The 23,451-nt window shown below is 42.2% G+C and overlaps 1 protein-coding gene across 5 annotated transcripts in view; it reads right to left on the reverse strand.

Moving 5' to 3' along the window:
- SFSWAP (splicing factor SWAP) overlaps positions 1-23,451 on the reverse strand; it is a 98,907-nt gene that overhangs the window by 19,862 nt on the left and 55,594 nt on the right. For all 5 annotated transcript variants that reach the window (XM_028711144.2, XM_028711143.2, XM_077920473.1 and 2 more), the window contains one exon: positions 3,354-3,625. In XM_028711144.2, coding sequence (XP_028566977.2) covers positions 3,354-3,625 — 272 coding nt within the window. The remainder of the gene's footprint in view (positions 1-3,353; positions 3,626-23,451) is intronic.

The following is a 23,451-nucleotide window of genomic DNA, read 5'->3' on the forward strand; positions in this document are numbered from 1 at the left end:
TGAGAGTACTGTACCCCTAAACATTTTTATAGAAAAACCCCTCTATCTATCTATCTATCTATCTATCTATCTATCTATCTATCATCTATCTATCTATCTATCTATCTATCTATCTATCTATCTAAAAACAATCACAGCTTTGACTATGGTACTTTCCCGCCCCACCCCACAGTATTAAATAGAGAAGAGCTGCTTTTACTAGCTTGAATAAAAGCCTTATTTTAACATGATAAATTGTAAGGATATTATTTGATAAGGTGTGAAATATTAATAAGGCCTTCCCTTTCAATTGTGTTGCTAAACAAGGTCTGTTTAAAGTTCTATTATGTTGGAAAGATTTGGCATATAATCCTACATCTTAAGGAGCAGCACTGGTGCGAAAAGATGTTGCCTCCAAGGGAAATGAATGGATTTTGAAGCAACGCAGCACACAAATTTGCACCATTTTAACAAAGGGAAACCATTTTGCGCCCTAGCCTAGTTGATTCTTTGAAACTGAGACAATAAGCATGTTAACTTTACCTCTGCCAATCAGCTAATCTTAAAAGTAATCCTTTAATCATGCCTCTCTCTGCTAATTACTATACAGGGTTTGTTAGCTGGGTAAACAGAGTAGGTGGCTTAGCAAAGTAATTATTAGTGAAACACACAAAGAAAATTAATGTGAAATGAAATTCTTGGCTCAACTGAAATGCAAACTTGGGACAATCCTCCACACCCATTTATCAGGAGCAGCCCGAGATAGATAGGCCCCCAGAGCAAGTGTCGTATCTTTCTGTAGGTGGGACTTTGTGAACAAGTGGCCTGAGAATTTTCAGGTGTAAAATCTAACTGCAACATTAAATCACTCACTGTGTAACCACTTATTTTTATGATCTTATCTCTGCCTCCACCCTTCGATATACAATGCCAACTTCATTCAACAAACTTTGTAAGCAAAAATAAAGAACATTTACATATGCATAATTAATACGTTCCTTATTTGTATTAACTGTGAGTTTTCTCAACCAGAATACCATGCATTAGGTATTCAAAGACTGACAGTTCACAGCTACTAAACCACTGTAATGTTGAGATCCATTTTATGCTTATGTGTGAGGCCAACCAAGCAAACACAAGGATCAGGTGCTGGATTCAGCTCAATAAAAGGGGCCCCAAAGTGATCATTTTTCCTATGTGTTAGGGAAACAGATCCTCCACTGGGGCATGAGCCAATAGGGAAAAGCTGGAATGAGTCTAGAAAGCTGACAAGGAAAGAAAACTTGAAGCTTTCCTCATGGTAATGTATCTGAAGCATATTAATATGGCCACCCAACAACAGGACATAGCAGTGGCTGGTCACTGATACTGTGGAGTATCTTGCCATGCTGAAATGCAGAAGGTTCACTTTACCAGCTGCTGAAAGACAAGAGACATTTATATTCCCGCAGGCTTTTTGCCTGCTAAGTATATTCTGTTTTATATAAAGGTTATGCTTTTATCTGTGGTCTGGCTGCATTTTTAATGCTGCCTTGCTAGCGTACTTAATGTGTATTAAAATGTCTTTTATTGTTTTGTTATGACATTTTGATTTCAAATAGTTGTAAGCTGCCCTGAGTGGCGCTTCAGCACTATAAAGGCAGGACAAAAATTTCTACCGAAATGAATTCATATTTGCTATCCATGAATGGCTTTGCTATGCAGCAAAAATCTCTACAGGGAAAAGTTGATTAAAAAGGGCGTACGTATATGCTGCACATGTGGCCTGATTTGCAGACCATCACCTGGTCTTTGAGAAATCTGGTTAATATAAGATAGGAACCCAGAAACCCTCAATATTCTTGCCCCCCCCCCCGATATCTTCCCGCTGGCAACAGGTCCAAATGGGAACAAGTGACTCAGCACTTGTACAGCCATTCCCTAGTCCAGTGTTCCCCAACCTTGGGCCTCCAGCTGTTTTTGGACTACAACTCCCATCATCCCTAGCTAGCAAGACCAGTGGTCAGGGATGATGGGAATTGTAATTCAAAAACAGCTGGAGGCCCAAGGTTGGGAAACACTGCGCTAGTCAAGCTCTCTTTGTGTCTGGCCCTTTTAGGCAAATTTTCACACTTCTATCTACAATGGTGTGGTCCATTAAAAGTTGTAACTGTGGTTCTAAGCTAAGAGCTATCAGGTTTCCAAGGTGCATCTGAAGCTGCACGAGGTTTGAGGAACCATTTGCTGCCAGAGGCCCTCTAGCCCCATATATGCTAGTGCTGGAACACAGGAAGCTGCCTTTTATTAGGTTGGATTATTTGTCTGACTAGCTCAGGGCTGTGTACACTAGTCTTTCCCTCTAGATGTTTTGAACTACAACTCCCATCATCCCCGATCAAGGGCCATGCTGGCTGTGACTGATGGGAGCTTTAGTCCAAAAACATGAAACACATCTATTTCAGGGACCACGGAGTGGTAAATATATGCTGAGAACACACAAAGCTTTGCTAGGGCTCTGTTCTGCAAGGAATGCCCCTTGTTCCGAATAGCACCACATTCCCACACAACGTTGTTGGGTTTTTTTAGAACAAGACCATGCCTGCTTTCAAAACTGGCCTGGTAACTCAGCGAAGAAGAAGAAAAGGAGCAGCAGGATGCCCCTAGAAGGGCTCTGAATATCACTTTGTGCAAGGTATGAATTGTGCAGTGCCATTTGTTCCAAAGGCCCTTTAATCTTCAGCTTTCAAACTCACAGGCTACCCGAACTTCAATTCATCTTCTCGAGGTAAATCAGTCCTAAAGGTTGTTTAATCAAATCAAAACAAAGTTTTAACACCAGTTCCTAACAAAATGTGTGCCAACTTATTAGAACAAAACCAAGTTAAGCTGTGCTCCTGAAAGCAAAAGCAAAACTGCTGGGTAGCTATGCTATGCCCAATTAAAAAAAAGTTCAATATAGGTTAACACTCAGAATATCTCAAGTACTGAGCTTCTGTAATCTTTATAGCAACCTGTTTTAATTCCCATATTACAATGCTAGAGGGCGGGTTTTTTGGGGGGAGGCTGAGAAATGGTGGCTTCTCTGAGGCCACAGAAGTAGTGCTTTATTTTAAAATGACACACCTTGCTTCCAAAACAGCATAAGGCGTGTGTGCCCCATGTGATCAGCTGCAGCTCTCTATAACCTTTTAATGTGTGGAAGACAGGGCACAGGTACAAAAAGAAAACATGCATTTGCTTCAGACATTACAGTTTTAGGCAATACATCATAAAGATCTAATCTGAACCTGGTGAATAAATAGCATGTATGGCAGCCTCACAAAGGCGGCACCTCCGAGGAAAAAGAAATGAGCGTAGAAAAGCACTTAACAATAACATCAGTTCAGAAAACCCACCTGGAATGCCGGACAGTTCTATAGGCAGTGGGAAGTGAGTGCTTGGCTTTTGAATGTGATCGAACCCTGGATTTAGACGAAGAGTGATATTTGGAAGGAGGCGACCTTGACCTTGACCGGGATCTTTTCTTGTGCTTTTTCTTCTTTTTCTCCCGCTCTTCTTCCCTGGGCAGATCTCTGCTTCTGCTTGAAGGCCTTTCAGGTGCCTTTGCTTCCAGGGTCGGCAATGTCCTGATGCCAGTCAACAGGGGACACTGCATGTTACCAACAGTCTGAAATAAAGCCAGGCAGGTTTTAGCATTGTGTCAATATGTACACAGTATATACATTAGTTTGGAAGTCTAGGTTAAAATCGAAAACCCCCTCTGCAGTCCCTTGTTAATCTTTGGCCAGTTATTACCCTAAATCTCTTAACTGTAAAAAGGGATCATTAATGACCTATTGTGCCATGGCTGCTCTGAGAATGGAGATGGAGGAAACATTTTGCACATTTAACAGTGATAAACTGAAGAAGTCAGCCCAGGATTTTTCAGAAAAAATGAAGCTGAGTTCCTGTGAATGAATGAAGCTGAGTTCCTGTGCTCATCAAATCAGACTCAATTCAACAATTTGGCCCATCACATGCCCTGTAAAGGAACACCAACTCAATGGTGTAATGTTATCTTTCCACAAGGGCTGACATGTAGCTTTCTCCCAATTGAAGTGCAGAGTGTTTGAGGACCAGGACATTCGCTGGGAAACCAAAATGCTTGTTTACAAAGCTACTGTACTACCAACTGTATGCTTGTGAAACATGGACTACATAAACCCCATCTCCAACACCTTGAAATATTCCATCAATGGCATCTCCAAAAAATTTTTACACATCATTTGGAAAGACACGCAAACTAATGCCAGTGTACTGGAAGAAGCAAAGATCACACGTGTTGAAGCAACTATTCTCCAACAACAATTTCTTCCAAAGCAATTACTCTATTCCGAGCTTAAAAATGGAAAGCATAATGCTAATGGTCAACAAGAGGTTTAAAGATTCTCAAGGCAAATCTTAAAAAATGTAGTATAAAACCAACAATTGGGAAACACTGGCCTGCGAGCGCTCCAATTGGAGAACAGCCTTTACCAAAGATGTCATGGACTTTGAAGACGCTCAAACTCAGGACGAAAGCAAGAATTGTTCCATGAGGAAGGCACGTTTGGCAAACCCTCACCATAATCAACACCTGCCCAGAAAGCTATGGCCTCATTGTGGAAGGACATGTAGATACAGAATTGGCCTCCACAGTCACTTACAGACTCACTGTTAAAACCGTGTTCATGGAAGACAATCTTACTCGGCTACGAGTGATTGCCAAAGGTGAAAGAAAAGGAAGGCTTGTCACTAGCAATGAGCCCCATTACATTCAGCTTCCCACTTCTAAATCAAAAGTATCCAGACAAGGAGTAACTACCATATTTTTCGCTCTATAGGACGCACTTTTCCCCCTCCAAAAATTAAGGGGAAATGTATGTGCGTCCTATGGAGCGAATGCAGGCTCCTTGGCTTCAGCGATAGCAACGCGAAGCCTCCGAAGCGCAGAGGGAGCGCTCCAAAGGCTTCGGGTTCCTTTTGCTGAAGCCCGGAGAGCAAGACTCTCCTGGCTTCAGTGAAAGGAACCCGAAGCCTTTGGAGCACAGCGCGAAGTCCCGCTGCGCTCCAAAGGCTTCAGGTGGCTATCCCTGAAGCCTTTGGAGCGTAGCGGGAACTCGCGCTGTGCTCCAAAGGCTTCGGGTTCCTTTTGCTGAAGCCGGAAGAGCAAGCCTCTCCTGGCTTCAGCAGAGAGGGGGAGCTGCGCAGCACCCCTTCAGCGAAGTGGGAGGAGAAATGGAAGGGGCTCCGTTTCTCCTGCCGCTTCACTGAAGGGGCGCTGAGCAGAGAGGGGGAAAATCACCCCCCCCTGTTCTCCCCCTCATATGGTCTGGTGTGTCCTATAGAGCGAAAAATACAGTAAGTAGGAACTGAATATGCTGAATCACTGGATGTCACCTGAGAGTTGGAACCCGGACGTGGGTCACACTTTGACCTAAGATGAGAGGAATGACACCAGTGTTGTATCTACATCTCTAACTACTTCTCCTAACAAAAGTTTTCCATCCTTGTCAGAAGCGTAACTCAGCAGAGGTCCTAACAGGTAACGAACATGTTGCAAAACTTCACACCAGAACACAAAAGTCAGTAGCTGACATCTCTCCACCCTTCCTACATTGTAGGTCAGGGAAGTTTGTTGTAGTGACTTTGTACTGAAATGTGTGACTGGCTAGCTGAAGTTACTTTACAAAAAGAAGAAGAGGAGGTTTGCAATGGCAGATCTGGCATCTACTTTAGATATCTAGCTTCCAAACAAGAGTAGAGAGCAGAATGATTAAAGTGTTCTACTGCCTCCCTGCACATTCAACTTTCAACTGGAAATAAAGTGGGCACGAAGCTTAATCAGCACCTCCTGAAATCACATTTTTTCACCTATCTATTACAGTTTCTTTCAGAATTCTGCTCAATGTATTGTTTCAGGATGCAAGCTGCCTTGGAATTTGTAAACGAGTGTATAATTGTTTTAAAGGAAATAAAATAAACAGTGCAGCCATCTTCCACTCTTTCAAAACCAAGGCCCATCTAGAACATCAACCTATAACATGGGATCCACATTTAATATTTTTACCCCACATACCCATTTTCAACATGTTTTTGAGAGCTAGACAGACTAGAAGGAAAGGACCTTAATAACGTATAAAGTATTGGCAGGCAAGAATGAAAAGTTGTATTTGCTGAATTTTGATCTTTCATTGCTTCTTGACATTTTATGGGAAGAGACTCAAATACATAAAGAAACTGTCACAATTATTATTACTCTGTCCTTTTTTGCATTTGGATGCTACTTTCTTCTCATTTTCTCAATCTTATTCTAACAAGGTCACTTTCTACAAGGGACTGAAGCACAGCAACATTTATCTGCAGCAGTAGTCTGCAAGGCTTGGGAAACTTGGACAATCTTGCTCAGAGCAAGAGCTGACCCAATAAAAAGGAATAATCTGTACTTTATGTGCTGGTTTTGATGAGACACCTCACGTCCAGCAAGACAGCATATAACTTTCTAATTTTCACAAGCATTGCATACATATTCAGCAGTAATTCCTCAGCCACATAAATGGTTTCATCTTCAGAAGCCTATGTGATTTCTCACCTGCCCCCCATGTAAAAAAACACCACCAGGTTTCTCAACCACCCTTCACATTCAAATAGGATAGTAATGTAAAGTTATACTTGTTTCACAGTGCAGCTGACATATTCCTGATGAAAAAGTAAATTACATATAAAGCTTTTCTACAACGATTCAGACCGTCAGTACTGTCTACACTTGATGGTGGGCAGCTCTCCAGAGTTTCATAGAAGGGGCTTTCCCACTTCTACCTGGAGATGCTAATGATAAGCCTCTCCCCCATCCTGTCCACACATATGGACACCTGATGTTCAGCGAATGCAACAAGGTTAAACTTAAGACATAGTACTACCTCAATCAAGTCACTGTTGCCACAATGATCCCCCAACATGAGCCTGTGCTGGTACAAATATATAACAATATGTATGAGAGATACCCTAGAAATGGTTTTATCCAACCAACACCCATGTGAAGTTAAACATTCTAACATTCCTCACACTGGATGCACCGGCACTTCACACTAAACCGTGTTTTACTGCTAGTACACAAACTGGGTTTGGTCACTCCCCCTGCCCCCCATTCCTTCTGCGTGGCTGGGAGCAGCAATTCACTAGCATTTAGTCTCACTTTCCTCTGAAATTTTTTGTGAACCAAATCCAGGGCATATCACAAATTCTGGTTGGTTCAATAAGCCTGCTGATCAGAGACTGGCAAGAGTCTGGATTAAAACCATAGTCTCTGTTCATAGGCAGCCAGCCAAGATTAACTGAAATGAAAGACTAGGCCAAGTTCTTATGCACACAGTGTAGGAGGAGGGAAAAGGAGCATGTGAGCCCGAGGCCTCAGTCTGCCTTGTTCCAGTTTGTGCATGCAAGTGATGTAGTGCTATGTGCAAACTAGACCATTAAGGAACACCAAAAACTGGTTTGTCACCGAACATCAACTCAGAGACCTGCAGACAATAACAGATCCCTGCCAAGTACACCTGAATAGCAACATGCATTTGTTGCATTCTCCCCTATATTTTTCATTTGTAAACTTAAAATAAAGAAGTAATTTATAAAGTGTCCCTAAACGTCAGTCAATTTAATATAGCATAATGTACCAGGAAATTTGCAAAATGCCATTTTGTGCCTCTACAAAGAAAGAAAGAAAGAAAGAAAGAAAGAAAGAAAGAAAGAAAGAGAAATCTAGCACCACAGGCCTTCCTCCTCCCCCAACAGCCACCTTCCATATGAAATGTTCCATTAAGATCTCATCTGCTATTTTAAGCTGGATAAATTCTATGCATCTGCTAGAAACCTAGACTGGGGAACATGTGGCCCCTTTAATTGTTGTTGGGGCTCCAGCAACCCCAGCCAGCCTGGACAACTGTCAGGGATGATGGGAGTTGCAGTCCAACATCAACTGGAGGGTCACTGGTTCCCAACTTTGCCTATCTTATCCTTGCATAACTTAACATGGAAAGGCTTAGAAGAATTTTAGTAAGAATCTCTTACGATAAAGAAAACCAATTAAAAATGATGGCTCTAGGTTTGCCTCCTGCCTCTTCAACTGTGATTATGTTGGACAATACACAAAGGTAATTTAAAGCCAAATTTCAGATATGAGGGAGACACATCTCTCTTTGAGTGCTAATTGACAGTGGTTTTTTATGACCGTGTTTGGGGGGGGGGGGGCGGGAAGCTCCACACAATAGTAAAGCTACCCTTTGGTAATTTTGCTTCAAGGACCATAAAGAATTTTACAGCATTGCCATGTGAATTAAATGCAACTACCCCCCTCATATCAGGATGACTGGCTTACTGGAGGCTCCTAGCAAATAAAACAAGCAAAAATGGAAGGCACAAATGCTAGAAGCAATGAATCAGAACTGAAAGGGCTTCAGTGAAAAGAATATGAGATGCTGACAATGTAAACAGATAATTGAGACAGAAGCAGAATACACGGAATAAGGCCCACTGGTGCACATATTATTTTTAGTAGTAACAAATGCTGAAGTTGTCTTTGCATTTACATTTGTTTATAAATATCTGGATTGCTATTCATACAAAATTATCAGAGCAGTTTGCAATAATCTTATATAAAACAATGCATTTTAAACTATATAAAGTAAGAGATCATCTATTACTTCTCATTCACACGTTTTTTTCTCTCTCAACCATATTTGTATCACCTCAAATGCTTTATATCCCCCTTTCAACTTCAGGACCCCCCCCCCAATACTCTGTTACAGTACACAACCTCCAAATCCAAATACAGTTGTACCTTGGAAGTCGAACAGAATCTGTTCCGGAAGAATGCTTGACAAAATGTTCTGAAACTAAGGTGCGGCTGCAGGAAGCTCCTGCAGACAATCGGAACCCGTGGAGGACGTTCGGGTGGTCAGACAGTCCACACATTTAGAGCAGAGGAGAATACTGTATCGGCTAGAAAGATGTGTCTAATTTGTGCTACTGTACTGGCCTGTTAAGCAATGCTCAGGATGAAGCGGACAGAAAGACATGCTTGCTATTGCCAACCTTTTACTGTACACCTGTATCAAAGCAGGCACTCATAAAAACCTTAATACATTGCAAGACATCAAGAATTGCATCCAATGTTAGGCCTACTCTGAGAAGACCCCTGCAAAATAAATGGACTTGGCCAATTTAGGTGGGTCACTGAGTGTAACTTAGTTGGATAAAAACCTCGGTTGATCTGCTGCGGCAAACTATTAAATAAAGTGCATTTAATATATTCATAAAAGTTTTACCCCGCGTTTCCACTGAAAGATTCCCCGCCGCACGTAACATGTGATCTACGGCAGAACCAGAAATGGGTATAGCATTTATATACAAGGGAAGGGCTGTAACTCAGAGCTCCACCTTTGCATGCAGATGATCGCAGGTTTAATTCTTAGCATCTCCAGGTATGGCTGGAAGTGACTCCTGGGTCTGAAATCCTGGGGAGCTGCTGCCAGCCAGTGTGCACAGTACTAAGCTAGATGGATCAATGGTCTGATTCCGTATAAGGCACTTCTCATGTTCCCCTGAAATGAGCTTGTGGTTTTTAAACTTGGAAGGACTGCCTCAAACAAGGAAGCGAATAGGCTGCTTAAGCAAGGGTTTTAATTCTGAGGAGTCATGCAGCACACGTAGTAGCAGAATTGGTCTTTCCAGACAACTGCCACCAAGCTGGGCAATAACAGAATGTTGTGGCTTAGCTTTAATATTCAGAGAATGGAAATGCTCTCCAAAGTCAACTGAAAAAAGGGGGCTGATAGGCGGTCTGTTGGTTTTCTAAGGTGACCTTTTCTAATCTAACACAAATACAAACGTTCCTGCAATATTCACAAAAAGTGCTGACTTATTCTGATGCGAAAAATCTGAGGGTTGTCAGAAGGAGAACTTCAAAGCGGATATGCAATTTCCATTACTCTAGCTGTGCCCTGGAATTACTTCAGGCCTATGCTGAAATTCTACCCACTGGTGTGCCTTGAAGCTCTGCAAGACCTCTAAGGTACAGGATCAATAAGAAATTGTGTTTCAAAAAGCTGTAAGAGGACATGGTAATTGCTGGATGTATTGAACACTTCTAACTTTAGCCGCCTCTTAAGAGGTTCTTCTAGCACATCCCTACATTGGAAAAAAAGTGAAAGGTTCACCTTGCAAAGAAGGGTTAAAACCACAACTGCAAACACACAAAAAGATAACCATGTCATAGAAGAATTTAACAAATGTTCCATATGGTTCTGCACAAGAGATGTGAATTGTTGCTATTATGTTTGCAGCCACAATCAATAATTTTATTATTATTTAGTATTTCAAAGTCAGCAGGTGATTCTGAGTACCCCAGATAACTCAGTTGGGATGTATGCATCTTGGTTTTATGTGAAATATGAATGAGTCTCAGTGTAGTGAGTCCCAAGACAGTGTCCTGGAGGGGCTGTTTCAACGGGGGGCAGGGGTGGGTTGAGGTGCCCAAAGATTACCCTGGGGAAGACCCCAGCAGGTTAAGGTAAGTCATATCGGGACCCTAGGAGTCATCTGAGCTGTTAGGGAATTCGTTTGTGGGTGAGTAACTTGACCTTGAGGATGGGCCCACTAGATTGCCTTGCTACTAGCCCCCACCAGCCTCTGCTGACAAGCCACCACCCACCCAGGAAGCGCTCAATGTCCAGTATGAAACCTCTCCATCGTCTAGGATACAGAGATGCAAGCACCAGTGTAAACAGACAGCCCAGCCCCTTAGATGGAGTTCCTGTTTGCAGGCACAAAGCCAGGTCCCACTTTGTTTGCTGTGCTAAAGTCATGACCACCCCTCTCTATTACAGGAGCCCAGGGGGTGTGTCAACTGTTGGAACAATGTTTCAGCTCACCTGGTCACCTGTACCTGCTGTGTTGGTATCCTTGCATTGATTTTGTACAGTACTGAGCAATCATACAGTAGTAAATGAGATCCGAGTTAAGAGTCCTTTGTCCTGCAGGAGCCAGGACACTCGGCTCCACATTTGCATGGCCTGTTCCCTCCTCAACATGTTGTAATTCAACACTTCTGGACTAGATAATCAGTTTCCCGTTACATATGAACCAAGAAACTGTAGATACTATAGATATACATTATAAATGGCATATTTGGAAGAAATAAAATCAACCATAGCAAAAGAATGCATTCCACCTTTTTATCATACTAAAAACTTCCACTGGACACACATGCACTCTCAAGGCATACCTTAAATCGTGCTCTGAATCACAGCCTTTTGCAGTAAGGATGACTTTAATACTACACAACTTGACACACACTCTAGTTTTAAAAGCCCTGGTACATGTGAAATGTCATAAAATTCAATGCTTCTTTGTTTGGGGAATGTTCTTCTATGACAATTTGCAAAAGGGAGGGGGGAGGGAGAGACAGACAGACAGACAGACAGAGAGAGTGTCATAGAGTCAGTTACGGTAATTACTATTCAAAGGAAAAGGAAAATAATTTCAAACTGTAAGATTATTCGTAGTTCAGATTAATGCTGTAAATGCTTTTTTCTGAATGCAACGAGGATGTATTTAATAATCCAGTCATTAAATGTAGTAAAGTACTGTACTGAATTTATTTTAATGACTACCATGGTAAAAATGAAAAACATGAGAAATCAAAAGATTAAGACCCTATTTTGAGCACTGTACTAAAGACTTGGACTTTATTATTAAATTGAAGTATTCCTATCAACAGTATTTGCCACAGAGCCCCTTCAGATATTGATATTGTAAGAAACTGGTCAAAGAGAACAGTCCTGAAAACAAAGTCAGATTTTAGAAACTTAAAAGGGCAGAAGACCAGAGAAATGGGAAGCTGAGATAAAGTGGTAGAGATTTTCGATATATGAAAGGAGCAGAAAATTTGACCCGTATTTTGAATGGCATTTTCTGAGGTTTCACAGCTGAATCTCAAGAAAGGCTGGGGCAGGGAATCAAAGTGGGTCCCCAGTGCTGAGATATCTGGCAGGGGAGCACAGAAGCTCTCATTAAAATGCCAAAATGTTCCCTGAAGTGTAGCTGATAGAACTGCACAAGAGACAAGTCAGGGCAGAGGAAGTATAAAACTGTGGGGGAGGGGGCACAATAACAGAGACACATAGAAGCTTTCCATTACTTCTACCACCTGTGGAAATTAGCTGTGACCAGAGTTATCTACGAGGAGAGGTGCCAAGGAATGCAAAGCAGCTATTTGAACAGTTGCCATGTTAACAAAATGCATAACTTGGTTGCTCTGCTAATACCTTTTCAATTTGATTTTCAGATTGCAGCAGATAAATCAGAATTCATCCATATAAAAGTTCAGGCCAACCCCCCCCCCCAAAAAAAAGCCTTCATTTACCCCACAAACAGCAGAATTCAGAAAATGCACTGTGCTAAAACTTCTAAAGACAAAATGGAACCCTTCCCCACCTTATAATTTTCCTAGAGAAACTGATCTTATAAAGTATGAAAGAAAGTCACCATTCATAGCAAATTCTGATTTTATAGGTTTTCCACTAGTGTGATGAGGCTTTACTGCGTGCCCCACCCCCCCTCAACTGGTGCTGAGGTTGGGAGAGACAGCACAACAGCAGGCTGGGGAAAGAGAGAAAGGGGATTGTTCCATATGACAAGATGAAATGTTTTTGCTGACAGAGCAACTGCCCTAGCGTCATACAGATCCCCCCCCCCCCCAAATATCTGAAGTTCAAATTGGGTCTAGCTATAAAGGGCAATGGGACGCGAGCAGCGCTGTGGTGTATACCACTGGGCCTTGGGCTTGCTGATCGTAAGGTTGGTGGTTTGAATCCCCGCGATGGGGTGAGCTCCGTTGTTCGGTCCCAGCTCCTGCCAACCTAACAGGTCAAAAGCATGTCAAAGTGGAAGTAGATAAATAGGTACCATTCCGGCGGGAAGGTAAACGGTGTTTCCGTGCGCTGCTCTGGTTTCGCCAGAAGCGGCTTAGTCATGCTGGCCACATGACCTGGAAAAACTGTCTGCGGACAAACGCCGGCTCACTCGGCCAGTAAAGCGAGATGAGCGCCGCTACCCCAGAGTCATTTGCGACTGGACTTAACTGTCAGGGGTCCTTTACCTTTATAAAGGGCAATAGAGACAGTGGGACTTGCCATTCAAAACATCAAGTTGGGGAAGCCTGGTCCCCATCAACTGGCAGCATCTCTGGGGAGTTTCAGACAAGAGTCTTTCCAAGCCTTACTTAAGACATTCTGGGGTTTAAACCTGAGACCTTTTACATGCAAAGCATGTACTCTTCTACTAAGACATCCACTCCTCCTACTACAACTTATAATGCAGAGCAAAGTTCCTATTGAGGGGGCAAGGAGCATATTCAAGTCTCAACCTTGAATTGTGGACAGCAATAAAGGCCATCAAGAATACTAGCCCCACTTTCTAAGATTAGGGAGCAAGTCTTTCAGATGGGGTGGGGCTTCCAGACAAAGTCAAGTCTCAGCACCATTTACAGTTAGTACCTACGGTACTCCAAACTTAGTTTTTGCCACTCTTATTTGGAGTTCACTTTAGTAGAAGTTTGACAATACAGTAATAACTTGGAAATAAAGTAGCCTAAAAAAAATTGCTGCAGCCCTCTTAAAGCCCTGGTTTCAGCTTCTAGTGTAAACAATATATTTTTTTTCCTGAGCAGGGGAGCAGGAAAGGCCTACTGTTGACAAAAATGTGGTGACAGCAATAGCAAAAACCCAACTATTTTGTTTGGGAAATATTGTTTCAGGCAAGTAGTCCTGAAAATGTCAGAAACTAGAGCACAGAAACATTTTTATCAGTCGTCTCAGTGGAATCAATATTTTGTTTGAAGGCATAAAAATATTTGACACAGTTCAAACACAAACAATGCTAGTTTTAGTTCAGTAATACTGTGGTAAGATCTGATAAGAAGTGCTTCATTTTGGCACCTTTCCACACAGCTGTGACATGCGTACCTTTTCACCACATCTGGTGATTTAGAGTCGGGAGAAGTTATGGGTTAAAAAAAAGTGTCAAAACTATATGGAGTCCAAGAAGAATCCGGATAGTTTTCATATTATAAATTCTCTCTCTCTCTCTCTCTGTGTGTGTGTGTGTGTGTAAGACAGACAGACAGACAGCCACTAAAAATGGACGGGAAGAGGAGAAAGGGATGAGCAATTAGCAATTACATAATTAGCAAGTAAGTTAGCTACAGGATTTCTGAGATAACTCCAATGTACTGCTTAGAACATAACTTCTGCTGCTTGCTATGTTAAAAGAGCAAATAAAAAAAAAATCTCCATTCACATGGAGCCATAGTGTACCACAAGCAGACCTAGACTGTTTCAGGTACCACTGCAAATTGACTGAACTTGTGCTTGTGTACACACACATACACGGCCACACTGAAAATCAGGATTTTGTGAAGACACGGTTTCTAAGGATGAGGAAATGGGAAGCTGTAGCCACCAGAGTCCAGACGGACAACAGTAAGGATGAACTGAAAACTATTTACGGTTCCCAACCCTAATCCTGCTGAAAGCCATCTAATTAGATTTTAATTTGATCCTCACTTGTGTTTAGGAGGTAATTTAATTATTGTTTGATTTTATACCAATGTTATATATTTGATGTTAGCCGCCCTGAGCCCAGTCTCGGCCAGGGAAGACGGGGTATAAATAAAAGTTGTATCATCATCATCATCATCATCATCATCTCAGAGAGGTTAATGAAAAGCAAACACCAGAGAAGCGATAAAGTAAAAGGAAGAAAGTTCCAAGGCTGCCCCATACTTCTGCACAAATATCTTACAAGAGTTATTTCAACAGAAAGTCAGGGCTCTCTCCTGAGCTCTTAGAGGCATTTATTTAATCAGTTCTCCTCCTCTGAATGTCAATTATTCCTCCTTTATGAGGAATGCAGGCTTTGCTCCAATGCCTATTATGGGCAGAAGCCATTTACTGTGGTCTAGTTATCGACGTACCTAGTTGATATACAGTGAATGGAAAGTGTAAGCTAAGCCTCAGATGTGAAGCAGGCTAAGTGCATACTAACATTTAGAAACCTGTAGCAAATCAGGTTTATTATGACAGACCATTACTATATTAGAAAATACAAAAGACAAGTTGATAACAAAGACTCTCCCCCCCCCCCCCAACAAAACAAAACAAACAGATGGTGTAAAGTTTATCCACTGCTGATGTTGGAATTTTAATTCGCTGGGTTGATAAGGCAATTGAACACCCTTCCAGAAATAACTGTTCTGGGCCAGGATCAGTTCCTGACACAGCAGCGTATCACGACGAGTAAAGGGATTAAATCAAGCATACACCCTGTGGGTGGTAACAAAGACTACCATTATGAAGGAATACTGAAGGGTGGCAGGTCAAGTCTCTTGTCTACCTTCTCAAAGTGCCTTCTCAGAGAAGTTATGCACTGAATAGCATCAGCCTATAAAGATTGCAGCTGTTGGTGCATGCGGATACACACAGTCCTGCTTTGGCGTTCACAGCTTTCTGTCTCATAACAATGAACTGTTATAAACATGTTCCAATTCTGAAGGACAAGACCAATGCTCCAGTTCTCAGGCCAAGCATGTTAAAGGATGTTGGGTACCGCATAACCAACTAAAGGCTTTAATCTGCCTAGGAGGATGGATGTACAAGCAAAATGCTTGGGGAGAGAGAAGTGAAATGGACTACATTCTTTCCCTCCAGCAAATGTGGTGCAAGGTGCCGTGGGCCACAACCTCTTGTTTTGCAGTGGAGAGAACCCCCCCCCACTACTTTCCTGCCTTCGAAAACTCCCTCACTCCCTGAAGCAACTGCTTTCACTAGAAAAAACTTCTATTCATAGAAGAGGAATGTACATAAGCAAGGAGCCTTGCATTGGGCCACTGCATCCCAATGACCCCCCCCCCCCCGCAATAGTCTTTGAACAATATCTGGTAGAGATGGATACAGGGTGTTCTGCTTTCACCATGCAGCTTGCTAATCGCCTGTACCTTTTAAGGAAATTTTTAATGAATGTCACTACTATACTTTTATCGTTTTTAGGTAAGCCACTTACAAGATTTTTTAAAAATTATATTAAGCAGAACAAAAAATTGTAACACATGCATCCTTTAGATGTTTCAAACTGCTCAATTTGATATCTGCAAATCATACTAGTAAGTCTGATTTTGCCAGATAAAGCCAGTGCTTTTTATCTCAATTTTCAAAGCCATTCCCACCTTGGAGAACAAGGTGGACTTGACTCCTTCATAATCATAAGTCCACTTAGGTCTTCATCAGGATGCAGCTTTGCTTGACTTTGTCAGATACATCATGTATCATTCACCCAAAAGCAGAAAGAGAACCAGAAAGATCACACTGTGGGTATTGCTGAACTGGGTGATCAAGGAATAAGCTCTCAAAGTACTTTGGAACAAAGCAAAATTGAGGAAGGGGGGGGGGGAGAACTTGAGAGTCACTGGTGGCTAATAATATACAATTTGCCATGTCATTCACAGCAACCAATTTAATTACAAGTATTGTTGTTCGGGAGCAATTGAAGATATTCATTGTCTAACTTTAAATTTGCATTTCCATGTGCTCATTAATAACCACGAACAGTGCTATTAAAAAAACAAAAGCTATTAAGAAAGATTTAAAACAAAGACATCTCATTTGCATACAATTCCAGTTATTTTTAGCACAGGCATGGAACATTTCTGAAGTCTCATTCATAGGACTAATTTTTTGCGGGGGTGGGGAGCTGAGCACTTAAGGCAACCTTTCCCAACCTGGTGCCATCTGTTCTGGTTGGAGCTGATGGGAATTGTAGCCTAAAACATCTGGCACCAAGTTGGGTAAAGCTGCCTTGCTTGGAACTGTTACTTGGCTAGGGAATTAACACAACTCCCAGTTCAGTGGACACATAAGTGCTATGTAACTGGCTGTCACAGATACACCTCTCTTCCCACAGTTCAAATATTTTAGTCTCTTTTCTCCCAGGCCATTCACTCTTAAAAGTGAACGGTAACCTCAGGGATGCGTGAACAGTTTCTTGGAGAGACAAAGACACATTTATTCCCTTCCTATCCTAGCTGATTGAGTCAGGGATCACAGTGCCAGTCTTCTGCCATCTCCTCAAGAGTTCTCTTTCATGCTGGAGGGAAATAAGACATCTCTCTCCAGCCCTCCCCGCTGCCCCAAAGCTTTATGCTTCCATTGTACGCTCTATACTCCTAGGCACAATAAGATATACTTATGGGCTCCTGTGAGAACCCAAAAATGTGAGAGCTACCGAGTAAGAACTAAAGTGAACATTGGCTGTCTTATATACTTTAATTGTACTTCTAGTGTATTGGAACGCATTTGTAAACAGCTAGCTATTCCATATAAAATATGCAGTAGGTCACAAGGAAAGGAGGGGCAACAGCTTCATTCTCTGCAGAGTGATGCTGTGTTTTAACAAGGAATATATCCATGGGGTTCAAGGTCCCAACAGGTTAAAAATAAGCAAATACCCCTTTAACATGGGCTAGCACGCTGGCCACGTGACCCGGAAGTGTCTGCGGACAGCACTGGCTCCCGGCCTATAGAGTGAGATGAGCGCACAACCCTAGAGTCTGTCAAGACTGGCCCGTACGGGCAGGGGTACCTTTACCTTTACCTGGGACGCGGGTGGCGCTGTGGGTAAAACCTCAGCGCCTAGGACTTGCCGATCGCATGGCCGGCGGTTCGAATCCCCGCGGCGTGGTGCACTCCAGTCGTTCGGTCCCAGCGCCTGCCAACCTAGCAGTTCGAAAGCACCCCCGGGTGCAAGTAGATAAATAGGGACTGCTTACCAGCGGGAAGGTAAACGGCGTTCTGTGTGCTGTGCTGGCTCGCCAGATGCAGCTTGTCACGCTGGCCACGTGACCCGGAAGTGTCTGCGGACAGCGCTGGCTCCCGGCCTATAGAGTGAGATGAGCGCACAACCCTAGAGTCTGTCAAGACTGGCCCGTATGGGCAGGGGTACCTTTACCTTTACCTTTAGGGCAGAGCTTTCCAAACTTTTCATGTTGGTGACACACTTTTCAGACATGCATCATTTCATGACACAGTAATTCAGTTTTACTAGCAAACTGGAGGTTAAACTAGCTGCAGCCGACACACTAACATGTCATGACACACAGTTTGGAAAGCTCTGGGCTAGGGCTACGCTTTTAACCCTGATAACTCAGCTCTGAGTTAACCATGGAGATTAGTGAAAAGGATTCATGCAGGGTTGGCATTTCTCTCTCCTAATAAAGGGCTACAAGAGGAGGGAGATGGTGCTAGGGAAAGGAGAAGGTATGGCTGAGCAAGGGGAATAGAGGTGGCCAATATCAGAATGTATATAGTTAATTTACTGCTTATTTCCAGGAAGGCTTAATCTGATTTGTAGACCGTAGCCTAAATAACTGTAAAATGCCATTGTGTTTGTCTTCCAACTTCACCTTCATTCCGCAAGTTGACATTACTAAGCAATAAAAGAGTGTCTCCATTTTCCTTGACCCGTAGGTGGCTTCTGTGAGACATGAATGCTGGCTGGTAGGCACCCTGAACAGGAGCCCTTCCAGGCCCCACTTGTGACCAAAACACACTTTTCTAGGATTCTACCAGCAGCCCATAAAACAAGATGACTAAAAATGTGTGTGCTGAGTAGCAAGAGCAGAACCTAGCAGTAAGGAAATTCCACAAACATTGAAGGAAGCTCTTTTTCTAGAGCATAAAGAAGTGTTAGGAGCTTTCGACCAGCATATGATCGTGCCATAGGAGACAAAGCAGAACTGAAGAGCAGAGAACCCTATGACAAGAAGCCAAACGCTAAAGATTTGTCGTATTTTTTACCATCATACTTCCAAAGAAGCCAAGAATTCCTCCCTATCAAGGCTAACCTGATTTGTCAGGAAAAAGCAGGTGGGTCAGTGTTTTCCAGACACAGACTTGGGGGGGGGGGGGGAAGGAGGGACCCAAAGGAAACCTTGTGAACAAAGGCCCAACAGGAGCCTAAAACCTTTGCTTCAAACCCAACAGATTAAGTGACTGCACATGGGTACAAATAAGGAAATATGCCTGTGTTTGCAAGTATGCAGACTGTGGCATTATCAGGCACCACAAGGCATGTGTTTACACTGCCACAGCTTCTTCTAACGAATGCTTGGAGTTACAGTTCTGCAAGAGTGTCAGGCACCTCTTAAGAACTCTCCTCTGCACCTATGGGAAGTGCGAGAAGGGAAACCATAATACCACCCACACCAGCTGCATGCACATCCTTCATCCTCACCACCTACAGCCATCTCCTGCCTGTGAAAAGCAGAATGGGAAAGGGCATGTGTGAACCTGAGCTGCGGTTTTAATCAGTCCTCAGAAGAATTCCCATATAAAAATACATCTGGACAGCCCACTGCCTTCAATTATGAGACAGGAGCTGCCCTAGATAAAGAGAAGTGACATCCTATGGAAAAGGTAGCTTCCATCCCCGCTGTGCTTGCTAGTTAATGTACGAGAAACACAAAGGTAGTCTACGGACTCTGCCTCAGAAGTATAATTCTCCGAGGCAGCTCATTAATAATTTTCATCCTTCAGCAAGAAAAGCAACTCTGGTTTGGGTGAATACAAGAAGGGGAGAGAAAGGTTTTCGAAAAAGATTCCTTGGCATTAATTAAAGACTTAAAGCTACTGAACATACATTGTACGGACACAATTAGCAAATTAAAGTGGAAGGAAATTCACTAGCATACAATGGTTTCCTTCATTTAAGATAAAACGGCAATACCAGTAATAGTGAGCAATTTTTAAAAGAACTTTAGAGTGTTCAAAACACTTTATACATGTATCTTCCCCATGTTACAGATGTCTAACTGTCTTTAGTCAGAAGTGGGGCATTTATTATTGCCAGACCCACATTATAAACACTCTTGAAGCAGAGACTGGTTTTGACTTGTGTCTCTTGAAGGCTTTTTTATGTTGGCGTGCCTTTATTATTACCCCCGTATTGCATAGGGAAGATTCAAACCCAGGGAATTCCTTATTTGTACTACAGCCTCTATGCTACATGAGTTTACAAAGGTACAACTGAAAGTTTAATTTTCCATCACAGAAATATGTCAGGGTTTTGGCACAGCTCTACCTTCATTATTCTGAAATACAAGCCTGCAGTACAGATTTTCCAGCAACGAATCCCATAAGCATCGCATTCTGTCCAAAACGATGTTTACTTCTCCATGATGGCAAAAAATCACTATACCTCAAGGACCGCCTCTTGCGGAACCCCTGCCTGGACCCTGAGATCATCCACTGAGGCCATTCTGCATGTGCCTCCTCCACTAGAGCTCCAGAGAGTAGCAAAAAGAGAACGGGCCTTTTCTGCTGTGGCTCCCAGTTTGTGGAATCCTCTCTCCAGGGAGGTTCAGCTGGCGCCTTCTTTACACACTTTTAGGTGCTAAGTGAAAACGCACCTCTTTAACCAGGCCTTTGGCTGATTGACAATTAATGCCCTTTTAAATGTATTGTGGAAAGGGGGGTTATTGAGTTGTCTTTGTTGATATTGTAATTTTACGTTGTAAACCACCCTGAGTTCTACGGGTGTAGGGCGTTAAATAAATAATAAAATAAAAATTATATTTTGACTGAACCAGCTCAAGACATCCTTATCAAAAAGGCATACTGGTAGCTTCACCATTTTCTACATTAAAGAAAAAATTGGGGGGGGGGGGGGGTAGACCATGCCACCAACAGAATGACTAAAAAAGAGAGGGGCAATATTAAAGAGTAGCTGTAGATTAAATAAGTGCTAGATTATGCCACTGCTGCAACCAGTATTTCATGAAATTGAATTACAGAAATTCTTTACTATTGATTTATAGGGCTGTTATTTCAAAATACGTCAGAACTAAAACTATACCTGTACAGCTGTAGACCCTTTTTTTTTTAGGAGATCATATACAGACGATCTGATTTAGCATAGTACACATGCTAAAATACAACACATACTTTCAACATGGGCAAGTGTTTAAAGCTATTTTTGCACAAAAGATTTTAGGAAAGCAAATGAAATAAAATGGGAATAAAATTAGCCCACAACTGGGTATGGTCAGCAAGATATCACAAAAGGCTTTAGGAGTATTGATCACAAGAAATTCTTTCAATATGGTCCATTAACTACAAGGCAGCTGGCTGTGGCATCCGCCTGTAAAAATTGTTTAATGATTCAGTTTTAATTGCAGTGTGGTAGTTCTAATAATCATCATGTTCAGTAATAGAAGGCAACTGCCCTTCTAGAAGACAACTGCCCCTCATTTCACTGACCCATAGACGCTTAAAAGAGTAAATTGCCACACCTGTTTTACTGCCCAGAGTTATAATTTTCAAATTCTTGTTCAATACTGCAAACATGTGCAGAATACTGAAAATATATCCCCCCAAATAAACAGGATTCTAGAAGCTGCCAGAAATTCTGATGTGAAAATTTGCTTAAGTACTTAGAACAAGAATTTAGAATACAGTGGTACCTCGGGTTACATACGCTTCAGGTTACATACACTTCAGGTTACAGACTCCGCTAACCCAGAAATAGTACCTCGGGTTAAGAACTTTGCTTCAGGATGAGAACAGAAATCATGCTCCGGCAGCACAGCAGCAGCAGGAGGCCCCATTAGCTAAAGTGGTGCTTCAGGTTAAGAACAGTTTCAGGTTAAGAATGGACCTCCGGAACGAATTAAGTACTTAACCCGAGGTACCACTGTATCTTTTAAACCAGGCTTATAAATAAGCCCATAGTCTGCATCTGTATTTGAGCTATTTTAAAATTTTGTTATTGTTTTACATTTGTTTTATGGTTGTGATAGTTTTGTTTATAGTTGCATACTTTATTGCTGCAACCCATCCTGGGACGTTGTGGTGAAGGGTGCATAAGAAATCTAGTAAAATAAGTAAAATAAACGTTACTAGCCTCAAAAGCAAGAACAATAAACTTTAATTGCCTGTTGGGAGGGGATGTCGGCTCTGTTCCCTCCTCCAGCAACCTGCCGCATTTCTATGAGGGATATGGAGGACAACGCTGGAAGCCCAAGGTCTTTCCTTGCTCAATACAATGCACAGTGTTTAGAGTTTAAAAAACCAACAGCAATATAGTATCCCAGATTTTTTAAAAAAATATTCCCATTCAATCTTTATTGAGTAAGACCAACCATCTGTCTAGTTCAGTATTATCTACACTGACTGGCAGTGGCCCTGCAGAGCTTGAGACCGGGAATCTATCCCAGCCCAACCTGGAGATGCTGTGGATTGAACCTAGATGCAAAGCAGATGCTCTATCTCTGAACCACAGCCCTATTAGAGCCCCTCACGAAAATATTCCAAGCATTACCTTAAGGAGGAGGAGGGGCCATAGCTCAAAATATGCTTTGCATCGGAGGACCCCAGGTATAAACTCTGCTATCTCTGGTCAAAGCAGATCAGGAAACAGGGTTGTGCAACGTATTTGCATGAAGACCGTGGGAGAATTGACTCACCTTACCCCACTTGCAACTTCTAAAGGAACTGGATCCCACACTTCATTAATAATTTGATTGCGTAGACCATGTGTCACAGGTGGAAGATGCTGACACTTACTGGTCAACACTCTCCCCACCCCATAAGTGGTGATATACAGCTTGAAAACAACTTGACCTACCACAGTAATGGCCTTTGCATCTGAGCCCGTAAGTGTCCCTCCACACAAATCCTTACATTTTCCCCTCAACGTGTTTTTTTAAAAAGATATTCTCAAAATGCTCACTTCTGTGTCAGATACTGAGCTTCATGTATGCATAATTAGATACACTGTCCATGAGGAATACTCAGAGGAATCTCCTCTTCCCCACAACCTATTGATCTTAGTTATAAAACTGTTTCCTTCCTTCCTGTTTTCTCCTTCTTCAAACAGAAGCCCTTGGATGGCTGCTGCTAGCCATCCAATATTCACTTGCTCCAAAGACTGAGCAATATGCAGTTTCATCTTCTTACTAATTTAATTTGACTTTGCTAATATTTTTGCCACATGCTTCCAACTTTCATCAGCTAGGCCTGCTCCAGCCCATCGGATATTTCAGCTCCCAAGGATCTTCTGAGGTTGCTCCTAGCAACCTAGTACATTTATGTGCTCATCCTTTGCCACTATCTCAAATATTATTTATTTCATTTAAGAGCCACCCAAACACAATAGTTCTCTGGGTGACACACCAATTTATTTTTTAAATACATTTTTAAAAACTCAACAAAAATTAGAGCAACAAACACTTTAATGATACAAAAAAAAAAAAAAACATTTTGAAGCAGATATATCAAGATTGAAACATCACACACAATTAATAGAGTCAAAGCACTAAATTTCACACAGCTGTAGAAGCATGCTAAAACCACAGTATAATGCGAAGAT

The sequence above is a fragment of the Podarcis muralis genome, chromosome 16 (genome assembly GCF_964188315.1).
Source record: "Podarcis muralis chromosome 16, rPodMur119.hap1.1, whole genome shotgun sequence".
NCBI lineage: Eukaryota > Metazoa > Chordata > Lepidosauria > Squamata > Lacertidae > Podarcis > Podarcis muralis.